The sequence below is a fragment of the Oncorhynchus gorbuscha genome, linkage group LG06 (genome assembly GCF_021184085.1).
Source record: "Oncorhynchus gorbuscha isolate QuinsamMale2020 ecotype Even-year linkage group LG06, OgorEven_v1.0, whole genome shotgun sequence".
Taxonomy (NCBI): Eukaryota; Metazoa; Chordata; class Actinopteri; order Salmoniformes; family Salmonidae; genus Oncorhynchus; species Oncorhynchus gorbuscha.
In genome coordinates, this window is record NC_060178.1 from 94619131 (window position 1) to 94631450 (window position 12320).

A 12320-nucleotide genomic window follows, 5' to 3' on the forward strand; every position below is an offset into this window, starting at 1 on the left:
ATCCTTACGTAATACATGTATCACTAGCCACTTTAACTATTCCACTTTGTTTACATACTCATCTCATATGTATATACTGTACTCGATACCATCTACTGTATCTTGCCTATGCTGCTCTGTACCATCACTCATTCATATATCTTTATGTACATATTATTTATCCCCTTACACTGTGTATAAGACAGTAGTTTTGGAATTGTTAGTTTACTTGTTGGTTATTATCTGCATTGTTGGAACTAGAAGCACAAGCATTTTGCTGCACTCGCATTAACATCTGCTAACCATGTGTATGTGACAAATAAAATTTGATTTGACGTTGCTAATGTGTACAATTATCATTTCTGTTGTGAGGCGTCATGTATTGTGAAGACTAAGTAAAATGTCAAATGTATGGCAAGAAGGCCCTGGTCGCACTAGCATCATTGCGAAAATAGTACGCAGCAAAAGTTCAACATTCACCTTCTGCTACCATTTCGTCAATCTGTCTATGCATACAATTGGATGCATAGAGGTAAGATAAGTCCAATGCATGTACCACACAGAACGCTCTGCAATGCAAAGCAGCGTTGCATTGGAAATGAATGTATTTCTGGTGTACCAAATCTCTATGATGCTGTCAGTGTGATCAAGGTGTAACACTCAGCGTTACTCCACGTGCTATATATAAGTCACTTTGTTTTGAGACGATTTCGTCACACCAGGGAGACAGCAACTAACGCAATCAACTTTCACCCGGTGCAAAACACGCCTACTCGGTCGCCCGGCCGAGATTAATCGAATCCCCTCATTTACAATAAAACTCCCCGGAAAAAGTCCGTGGAGCACCGCCCATTATAAATGAAACGATTGCGATTATTTCATTTCACCTTCATTCTGGGCATGAGGAATTGTTTTGATCGGTTGGAGTGTGCTGCATCAAATGACAGGACCCATCGAATGTTTTGCTGACCATCTTTGATATATCTTTCTATGTGAAGCTTTGCAGAGTAAAAAATATTAATAAATAAAAACATTTGCAGTTTGCACAAAAGCTATGCATACAAACAATGTATTTTACAAATTCCTTGGCTGATCAATCCTGAAACATAAATATAATCCAATGGCACAGGGATGTTTTGTTTATTATAAGCCTAAACTGCTGAGGCATAGCGTGCAAACATTAATATAAAACAACAATCTCATCCCAAAAGATATTCCTATATAGAGATTTATTTGAATAGAGGACGCTCCACCCACTGTTCCTGGGACATTTTGAATAGGAGACTATCGGGTCCTTCTATCCGCTATCATTTTAATAATTTTCCCACCGACGTCATGATTTCCGTGCGTTTCCCTTTAATGTTGCCAAGGGTTACGGCTCACATGTCAGAACGAGGCGAATTGACGTCAATGACGGCTCGTGATTGGTCCTAAACCCGTATCCGGTGGGGCAGCGGTTCAAGGATTTGGAAAAGTCGAAGGGAGAAATTTGGTACGCTTGTGGAAATAACATCCAAAATCGGGTCAGTGACGAAGGGCTCGGTAAGAATTCGCGGGTTCTTGTAAGTATTTACATGCTTCTTCGTTGAAAATTGATATCCTTGCATTTGCGGGATATGTAGCCTCCGCCTCATATTTGTTTATGATAGAGCTCAAGATGGCGTCATTGGCAAGAGGGCTTTGCAGGCCTAAATGCCAACTAGTTAGCTAGATTTGATATCAATCAATTTTAGCAAGCTAGCTTCGTCATTAGTATGTTTAAGTTAACTAACTAGCTAACGTACCAATAATCTGCGACCAAACAGCGATGTGACGCGTACTAACTCTAGTACCTAGCTAACTACGTATTAAAGGCCTAACTTAGCTAACTAGCTAGGTCTTGAGTGCTGTCATATGTTATGCTCCCTGTTGTATTTGAATGCAATAGCTAATATCATAGCTAGCTAACTAGCATCATAGCCAACCAGTATTTGCTTTATAATTTACCCTTCCAGCTGGTAAACGTTACTGCTCCAATCAACGGTTTGAAAGTAAGGCCTATTTTATTTTTGACATCTCTCATATTATTACAGGAGAAAGTTCATAAGCAGTAAACGCCTGAGCAATAAGCATCACTAGATAACAGGAAATTCAAGAACCGTCTGAAATCCTATTCAACATTAGCTCGGCTAGATATTTAGTTTATTAATGCTTGATGTAAATGGTTGTTTCTATAATTTGTATCCTCATTTTTTTCACCTTTATTTAACCAGGTAGGCAAGTTGAGAACAAGTTCTAATTTATAATTGTGACCTCATGATCTGCCTTAGAGTGATGCGACTGAACCGTATGAACAGTACAATTTAACCCTTTGGTGGAGGACTTAACTTTACCAATGCAATAGATCCTGTCTTTAGTAGTAAAGCAGCATGGCGTCCTTGCTATCTGGCTCCATCTTTGATAATCTACTTTGTTAGATTAGGAATGACATGGTGCTATTTACTGTTTATGATACACAGTAATCCTGACCTCTGCATTATGAAACTGATGAATGTCAGATGACATCAAGCAAGGATACAGTGGGTTTACCACACCATCCTATGACCACATTTCCATCAAGCAACCCTGCAACACCTCCCTTCACTTTATTTCTGTCTCACATGCGCCCTCATTTTAGAAGACAATAACAACCACATTAGAAGAGCATTGTTTCTCTTTCAGAAAATGATAGAAGTAACCATCCAAGTTGTCTCTCCATCTCTAGTTCAAAGGTCAGAGTTTGTTTACCAGGTCGTAGCGGAGCAGGAGCACATCGTGATGGCGTCGAGCAGTACGAGCAGTGAGGAGGAGAGGAGTCTGAGGGAGTGTGAGCTCTACGTGCAGAAACACAACATCCAGCAGCTGCTGAAGGACTGCATCGTCCAGCTGTGTACCTCCAGGCCTGACAGACCCATGGCATTCCTCAGAGAGTACTTTGAGAGGCTGGAGAAGGTGAGTCTGGGTGGGTAGGGTAGTGCGTATGCGTGCAACTGCGTGCATGCATGCCTACCGTCTAGCTGTGTACCTCCAGACCTGACAGTCCCTTCCATGAAAGTATTTTTACCATTGTAGTGCCTTTTATATTGGAAAGCATTCCCCAGGCAGCTGATTGGATGTTTGTGACCTCGTGCAGGAAGAGGCCAAGCAGATCCTAAACCAGCAGAAGGCCAGCAGCCGTTCTGACTCCAGGGATGAGGAGGTGTCTCCTCCCATGAACCCCGTTGTCAAGGGTCGCCGGAGGAGAGGAGCCATCAGTGCTGAGGTCTACACAGAGGAGGACGCTGCATCCTATGTCAGAAAGGTGAGGAAACGCATGCAGGAAAAAAAGGAAATAGCCTTCAAACACATGGCTCTACTAAAACAACACAGCATCAACAAAACACAGTCGCTCGGGCTGGCCCACAGAACGCAGTCGCTCGGGCTGGCCCACAGAACGCAGTCGCTCGGGCTGGCCCACAGAACGCAGTCGCTCGGGCTGGCCCACAGAACGCAGTCGCTCGGGCTGGCCCACAGAACGCAGTCGCTCGGGCTGGCCCACAGAACGCAGTCGCTCGGGCTGGCCCACAGAACGCAGTCGCTCGGGCTGGCCCACAGAACGCAGTCGCTCGGGCTGGCCCACAGAACGCAGTCGCTCGGGCTGGCCCACAGAACGCAGTCGCTCGGGCTGGCCCACAGAACGCAGTCGCTCGGGCTGGCCCACAGAACGCAGTCGCTCGGGCTGGCCCACAGAACGCAGTCGCTCGGGCTGGCCCACAGAACGCAGTCGCTCGGGCTGGCCCACAGAACGCAGTCGCTCGGGCTGGCCCACAGAACGCAGTCGCTTGGGCTAGTCCCAGGGATGCTTGGCTATGGATCACACCACTGTCTGTAAGCAAACGAGTGATGCGCTTTCGGCGCAGTACTTGCTGTATCCAAGGCTGTATCCATCGTTCACATAGCAACAGAATGCAGCATGCTACTGAAGAGAGAAGAGACAACCAATTTGCTCGTTACAGCATCAGCGCCTCATGAGCTGTTACCGAAAAACAACTTGCATTTGGATAGTTTGAGGTGAGGGAGAGTGGTGGGACAAGTATTGTTAGCATTGAGTAATGTTATCTTGCTAGCTGTATCGAATTCTCCATTAGAGAAATCAGAGAAATGTCAGAGAAATGTTGACCAACATTAGCCAGTTAAACTCAATTATTTGATCAGTTAATGGTGTGAAAATTATCTGGCTAATAAAGTCAGACAGATAACGTTAGTTAACTAACGTTACAACATCAGATGCGCTAACGTTAGTAAACCTAACCAATTCGCTGTAGTTTTAACTGGTATATGACTCCTTGCCGTTCCTCAAGTTATAACACGTTAGTTGCTTACTGGACCCTGGCAATCTGTGTGAAATGTTGACTAGTTAATTTGCTAACAAACTAACTATGATCTGTGAAGTAATGTTTAACCTCTACAGTATGTGGTTAATTTTCAGAAAGAGAATTAGGTGAAAATGAGGCGTTGCTTGTTAAACAAGTGGATTCAGGGATCAAGTGTAGCTGGAGCTGGGCCTGGCTTAAGCTGGATGCCACTATAGAGGTGAAAGGAACACCACACACTTTCCCTCTTTCTCACCTTTTCAGTACAATGGATAAAAAGAGGTATGCCAGGGGTACTCTGCCTGAAAGAGATCAATTATGCCAACAAAGGGTATCATGCTCTGCTGGCACATTGTAGGACTGATGTCCACAGGCAGAAAATGTAATAATGTGCAGTGTAGCCCAAAGATATTGCTTTTGTTGTATTGCACTTGACAGTAACATTTGTGTGTTTCTGAGTGAGGGGGATTATTATGTTTTTACTTAGTGAATGTTATTTTTGCACACATAGAGACTGATCATGTAGATCATATTCTTTGTTTAATTAGTAAAAACCTGCACTTCCTCCTAGCATGGATATATATTTTTTTTTCACTGAAACATGCAAAAAAAAGTGTTACCTTTTGGGCCCTTTACCAGTTTGCATCCCTGACTTGTCCACAAAACACAGTTGCTCAGATTAGTCCACAAAACACAGTTGCTCAGATTAGTCCACAAAACACAGTTGCTCAGATTAGTCCACAAAACACAGTTGCTCAGATTAGTCCACAAAACACAGTTGCTCAGATTAGTCCACAAAACACAGTTGCTCAGATTAGTCCACAAAACACAGTTGCTCAGATTAGTCCACAAAACACAGTTGCTCAGATTAGTCCACAAAACACAGTTGCTCAGATTAGTCCACAAAACACAGTTGCTCAGATTAGTCCACAAAACTATGGGCTTGGCTGGAGATCTTGTGAATAGCTAGGGTGAAATTCCTAATCTCGGATACGTTTTGTTTTCAAGGTCATTCCTAAAGACTACAAAACAATGGCTGCCCTGGCTAAAGCTATCGAAAAGAATGTGCTATTCTCTCACTTGGATGACAACGAGAGGAGGTATGTTGTTAACAGGCTTTGATTTGTTTGTAAAGTTTGGTTGTCAATGAGTTTATCAATCCAACTGATCAAGTCACAAACTTTAATATTTTTACCAAAGCTTAACAAATACAATCTTTATTCGCAGTGACATATTTGATGCCATGTTTTCAGTTACCTACATCGCTGGAGAGACTATCATTATGCAAGGTAAAGTAGGATCTTATTTTTCTTTAGATTCAGTGGAAATTCAATTAGACCTGAATGTCTTTTTATTCCAGAGAAAATATGACCAATATCCTCTCTTCCCCGTCAGGTGATGAGGGAGATAATTTCTACGTCATCGACCAAGGAGAGACGGATGTACGTCTCTTTAATCTATTTTAGGAACCAACGGCACTCTTTTTGCTTTTGCACAATGACTCGCATGTTAACACACACACAAGCGTTCCAGTTTAAAAGAAGACAGGCCCCAAGTTGAAAGCTTGTCTTGTTTTTTCCCCCACCGGAATATGACAGGCTTACTTTTGAAACTCTCTTTTTATACCGTTTATATGTTTTGCCCCCCCCACCTTCCTGCCAGGTCTATGTCAACAATGAGTGGGTGACCAATATCGGGGAGGGGGGCAGCTTTGGAGAGTTGGCCTTGATCTACGGGACCCCCAGGGCTGCCACCGTCCGAGCCAAGAGTAACGTCAAACTGTGGGGCATCGACCGAGACAGCTACAGGAGGATACTCATGGTGAGCCTCTCTCTGCTCTGACACTTCACCTGACTGACTCAATTTGTTGATTTACTTTCAAGACTTTTGGATTAATTAACGATGAGTAGGTAAAGGTGGAATTGCTATGATTTTTATAACTGCTATATTTAATTAATTGAATATACAGACAACCAATGTTCCCTCTAAGCTGCATGCGCGCAGTAGCCCAGAGACTGTCGGCACAGCTCCCCCGGGACTGCCATGCAGAAATATCAGCCCACAGAGAGAAGCACGAGATTGAACTTCTCAACTTTCTAGAGCAGTGGTCACGTTGATCTCCAAAGCATTCCTAGTTGATCTGCAAACATTTCTGTTAAAACCTCAATGATAAAGCCTTGTTTGATAGTTTTTTTTATTTGTCTCTGGCTGTTGGCGGTCGGTGCACCTGATTCAGCTGTCCTATGGGCCGGGTAGGCCAACTGTTGACATTTTGAACCATTTCATGTGTCTGAAGATACAAACTCTGGCTTACCAGCGTGCCCTGAGAGCAAATCAAGTGCACGAAAGGTCTACCGCTGGCCAATCGGATGGCTCAGATTACAGTGGCTGCAGTAACATAGCGGGCATAAAAGGAAGCCACAGCCAATTTGATTCTGTGAGATTTCTAAATGTTTGAAACCATGGCTAGAGAGAGACTGTCAATGAGTACAGCAAAGATATGCTGTTTTTATGAGTGAGTTGATGTTAAATTCTTACTCCATACTGTCAACATTTTTAAAAGCAAAAAAATGCGTGTTCTTCCCATTTCCACTCAGTGCTACAACAAGCACTGCAGTAGTAATGAATGAGTAGGAAAGTAGATTATTAGCGTCTTGGGTCTTATTTAATATCGAATAATATTTCACTTTCCTCATAAGGAGTAATAACATGAATTTCTTCATAAGGCAGAAATAATGCGGTGTGACTCAAGTTGTGCCATCAGCTGGAAGACAGTGACCCTTTTTGGTCAGTGTCAGTGGAGGGATGTTGAGAGACGGACCCTCAGTACAGCTGAGTGAGAATACAAGTAATACAACAACGGATCTATTACTGGTGTGGTCAAAAATTGCCCAAACGACAATGCATTGGCATTTCAAGCAAAGCTAATATGCGGTTATAATGTATTGGGTCTATAGCATACTGAGCAACCTCATTGCTACAGTACTGTTTTTAATTGGTTAATGTTGCATAAGGTTATGTTGTTTTTTGTCACGTTAAAAACTGAGCGTGCATTTTCACTCCAAGTGATCTTGACTCAGAAAAGGTTGGTGCACCACTGTTCTACAGTTTTCCCTGTTAACACTATCAATGTTTCCCTTTACTGTGGCAATTGTGATTCAAATCAATGCATTATTAGCCATTTTCAATGCAACATAATAAACTATGCAAGAGATTTAGTTGTAGGCGGAATGCATCCGAGGAGGTTTCTATTGCATTGACACACACGAGTCGGCCCGTGCTTTACACAGACCGGTGTGGCATAACCAATCATAGCTGCAGTAGGTCTATATGCAAATAGACTGTTGCCGTATATGGATTTGTGCCATATTTGAACTGGACTGTGTTTACAGCATGAGCGGTCGTGAGTCTGTACTCTTGTTTTGAGATCAAAGTGAGAGCTGCATGTAGCCACGTGTGCACATTTTGTTCACATCCGTTGCTAGTTAGTGAGTTATTTGCCCAGTTATAGATAATTTGTAGTCAGTAATAGGGGAGTGATTGCTTCCTACGAGAGAACAGAACGTGTACATTTCTATACATCTTTGAAAAGCGAGTCAAGAAAAGAGCTTTATTTGAATTGTTTTTGTAAATGGGCAGTGTTGTATTTTGACACAGGTTTGAATGAGCTAAGTAGCTAATATACAGAGGGTAGCATCATTTCCCTGATTCTCTGTAATAATGGTATGGGAATGAAAATGCATTTTATTTTGTAAAGTGATTTCTTTCATCAAACACAACAGTTTTTCAGTCATCTCCATGTCTGAAGGACAAGTGGATAAACCGGTTAATGTCAAGCCCTCTGTTATTTTTTTCTCCCTAAAGTCTCATGGAATGTAGGCCTACATTGAACACAACACATTGGCTGCCACTGTAGGCTAAATGCCTTTTCCATGTTGAAGTGCTATGGCATGCATTTTCTCTATTGTTTTTGATGGTAGGCCACTCTGGTAGGTCTACTGTACATTATGATCAAATAGCCACTGTTAAAACTGTAGTTCAAAGGGTGTACAGCCTTGGTGTTCGCTGTAAACACGTGCTGGAAGTTGTACAGAATTTTCACTATCGTCAAGTTTTTGCTCAGCAGACCTGAAATTTGCTCAGTAGCGTAAAAGATTGGAGGGAACATTGGAGACAACTACAAAAGATTAGCCCTATGAGCAGTAGATACATGATGGCATTTGAAGGCTTACAACAAATGTGGGAACTCTGGAATAAACATTAGGATTGTTGTTTACAGGGCAGCACTTTGAGGAAGAGGAAGATGTATGAGGAGTTCCTCAGCAAAGTCTCCATCTTAGGTAAGGCTCACTGTTTCTTCTCATCTTTGACTATTCCCCTGTAATAATAATGATAATAGCAACTTTCATACAGTGGCTTTCAAGATGCTGTTAATTTCCAGAGGGGTTAATAACCCTTTCTCTATCACCTAGCTGTACTGTACAGTTTCCTTTTGGTTCAGTATTGTGACGTTACATACGTCCCCGTCTTGTGACTCCACCCCCTCAGAGTCTCTGGACAAATGGGAGCGTCTGACGGTGGCTGACTCTCTGGAGCCGGTGCAGTTTGATGATGGACAGAAGATTGTGGTGCAGGGAGAGCCTGGCGACGAGTTCTTCATCATACTGGAGGTATGCACATCACACTAAAGTACCTCCCCGTTTCAACACCGTTTCTCCCTACTGAACACTACCCTGATGTTTGTGTCCTATAGGGTTCTGCAGCTGTATTGCAGCGTCGCTCTGAGAATGAGGAGTTTGTGGAAGTTGGGAGGTTACAACCGTCTGACTACTTTGGTAAGAACAACCTCCTCAGGCATCAAGTTTCTTTCTATATTGATTTGTTTATATATGCACTATTTAATCCTGAATCTCACATTTTATGGTGATATGATGAAAAAGCACGAAGCTCTAACCTGAGTTGGGAAGCTTCTCACATATGGAGGTTCTATTTAAATTAACCAGATTTCAGAAGCCTGTTTTGTATTGGTCATGTACTCCGTTCCTCCAGGTGAGATTGCCCTGCTGATGAACCGTCCCCGTGCTGCCACTGTGGTTGCCCGCGGTCCTCTGAAGTGTGTGAAGCTGGACCGACCGCGGTTCGAGCGTGTCCTGGGACCCTGCTCGGACATTCTCAAACGCAACATCCAACAGTACAACAGCTTCGTGTCACTGTCTGTCTGAGGGGTTTCCCCACCCCCTGTACCCCCTAATCCCCTTTGTAACCCCAGAACGCCCCTGTACCCCCTAATCCCCTTTGTAACCCCAGAACACACCCTGTACCCCCTAATCCTCTTTGTAAACCCATTACACCCCCTGTACCTCCTAATCCCCGTTGTAACCCCATAACACACCATACCCCACCCCCTAATCCCCAATTTAACCCCATTACACACCCACTCAATGTACCCTCTAATCCCCAATGTAACTCCATAACACAGCCCCTACCCATGTACCCACCCCCTAATCCCCTATGTAACCCCATAACGCAGCCCCTACCCCTGGACCCACCCCTTATCCCCTATGTAACCCCATAACGCATCCCCTGTACCCACCCCTAATCCCCTATGTAACCCCATAACGCATCCCCTGTACCCACCCCTAATCCCCGATGTAACCCCATAACGCATCCCCTACCCCTGTACCCACCCCCTAATCCCCGATGTAACCCCATAACGCATCCCCTACCCCTGTACCCACCCCCTAATCCCCGATGTAACCCCATAACGCATCCCCTACCCCTGTACCCACCCCCTAATCCTCGATGTAACCCCATAACGCCTCCTCTTTTAGAACCAGGGTCCACCAATGCAATTTTGCTTCAATGTCACTTAAAATTATCTTCCATTTGCTTTGAATTTTTTTTACTCATCTAAATGTTATGCTGCCCATCACCTAGCTTTCATAGTCACCTATAGGAGCACAGTTATGTTACAGTTTAAATGTACCAAATTCATATGGTATGCTTTCACTGAATCTAGAATTGTTTTCCTATAGTTTAAACACGAGCAGTGATTAGTAGGGGATTGGCCGAGGTTAGGACAGGCCAATGATAAGATGGGACAATCAAACGTAACATGGTGAAGTAAGCGTCCATGCTGAATATTGTTCAGATATTTTTAACTAGTTCAGTTCCAATAAAAATATGTCAATGTTGACATCCTGACAAAATAATTCATAAAATTGTACTTTTTAGAATTACAAGAATGCTGGGAGCATAATGATTGCATCTAATTACTTTATGTAGCTTTCATGCAATGATAATCAATGGTTATCCTCCATTGTTACTGTACATCAAATCGCAGACATTTTTACATTTTCTCATATTGTTTCCATTGATTGGTCCATCAATCCAATTCACTGTTATTTTATCTAGTTTGAGAGTTTGTACAACTTAATATAACCATAAAGTTCTCTGTTGGAAAGCTACCAAACTAGAGCTAAATGTTTAATTGTTTTCACAACTCAGAACGCATAGCAGATTGTTATTCTGTCAGAAGCAGTGGAACTCAAAACAGGAAGTATCCCCATGTTAACACTCACCTCTGATTTGTTGGTACATTATTGGCTACAATAGGGGGGGAAAAGATTATTAAATGGTTTTCAGTATTCAGCATTTTTCAGTATACACCAAATAACTTAATCGCTATGTTTTTAAACAGAATTATTATTATAGTTATGACTAAAGTTCTTTATTGACTGAACGAACTAATGTTATGGCTATGGTTTGGAGTGATGGTAAAGTTAAGTACGTTTAAATGTCTTTTTGTAAATGCTTATTTTTCCATAAATTCTATTTTAGGTGTTCAGTGCCACAGCGTAAATAAATGCTTATTCTTGTCAACCGACAGAACAGTATGTAGTTGTATTGTGACAAAGTCATGGGTTAACCTCTTAAAAGTAGGCGAAAGGGCTTTAAAGTAATTAATATACATTTGAATTGTAGATGGTTTTAAGACTTAATTATTCATGTACCGGTATTAGAGTACAAAAGTTTAAAAGCGTTAGAAAGCATCCCAACTGTGGTAATTCAGACATCAGATTAAATTGTCATGATTATATATTTTATTTTAAAGCAGCTTCGCTGTTAAAGCATAGTGAAAATGATTTATCTACTCTATGCCTACCTACAGCATAGTGTAAAGTAATGAAATGGTATTCTCAAACTGCCCCTGTCGATCAAACAGTTGGTCATTCGCTACCGGCTTCACCCCATGAATCTTAAGAACACGTGTCATTAGCTCTTTTTCTTCTAACTCCTGCAGAAATCTATAGTCTAAGTTGTATTCCTGTTCATTCCTGCCTCACAGCTTGCCCCTCACCCCTTTCTAACAGAAAGGACCCTTACATACGGTAATGCTTTTATCCCTTTCTGAGATATTGTCTTTGTTTAGGCTCTGTCATGTTTCCAATTTTAATCGTATGTACAAAACAGTATGGCTGACTGGATGGATGGACTTGTGTAACCGTATGTATGTTGAAAACCAATCAACATGATACTGAGTCGATTGCAGTGTTGCCTACTTGGTCCAAAACTTTTGTATTGCTTTCAGATGGTTGATGTTCTGGAATATTGCAGGTGTCTATTTGCTGACAGATCACAACCCACCAGTGGTTGCTGGTGTTTCTTCACATGAAGTACTGATATGGTAAAACACATCACAAGATTAGTGCTCACTAGTAGGCACACTGCAATCCACCCGGTTTGCCTTAGCTTATGTAACCCGGGCATAGACACTCCTGCTAGCCTGACCTTCAGCAAGTTTGCGGGGCCTGCAGCAGGCTCTGAGAGCTGCAGGTCATCTGAGGACCATTCTTTTTCTATTCTACCCAATGACTGTACTCTGTTTGACTTCCTGTATGTGCAAAGATGTTTATCCTTTTGGTATAGATTGTTCCAGATGGCAGTTTAAGCAATAAAAAGGTCAAATTA

The 12320-nt window shown here is 42.4% G+C and overlaps 1 protein-coding gene across 4 annotated transcripts; it reads left to right on the plus strand.

Annotated features, from left to right (window-relative positions):
- Positions 1-1383: 1383 nt before the first annotated feature.
- Positions 1384-12320, plus strand: LOC124038576 (cAMP-dependent protein kinase type I-alpha regulatory subunit). Of its 4 annotated transcripts, none has more exons than XM_046354620.1 (12): positions 1413-1541; positions 1974-2009; positions 2749-2949; positions 3131-3298; positions 5358-5449; positions 5577-5638; positions 5745-5791; positions 6012-6170; positions 8629-8689; positions 8898-9019; positions 9103-9184; positions 9399-12320. In XM_046354620.1, the coding sequence occupies exons 3-12, from the start codon at positions 2776-2778 to the stop codon at positions 9569-9571; spliced, it is 1140 nt and encodes a 379-aa protein (XP_046210576.1). In that variant the 5' UTR covers positions 1413-1541; positions 1974-2009; positions 2749-2775; the 3' UTR covers positions 9572-12320. The 4 variants fall into 4 exon arrangements, with proteins under 4 accessions (XP_046210573.1, XP_046210574.1, XP_046210576.1 ...); XM_046354619.1 differs by having other exon boundaries at positions 1414-1541; positions 2723-2949; XM_046354617.1 differs by lacking the exon at positions 1974-2009 and having other exon boundaries at positions 1384-1541; positions 2723-2949.

What these genes read in the sequence shown, in the direction of transcription:
- LOC124038576 (XM_046354617.1), top strand. Translation starts at nt 2,776, where the DNA reads ATGGCGTCGAGCAGTACGAGCAGTGAGGAGGAGAGGAGTCTGAGGGAG. An exon ending in AGAGACTATCATTATGCAAG is followed by an intron (nt 5,639 to 5,744) that starts GTAAAGTAGGAT and finishes CTTCCCCGTCAG; the next exon opens with GTGATGAGGGAGATAATTTC. An exon ending in ACAACCGTCTGACTACTTTG is followed by an intron (nt 9,185 to 9,398) that starts GTAAGAACAACC and finishes CCGTTCCTCCAG; the next exon opens with GTGAGATTGCCCTGCTGATG.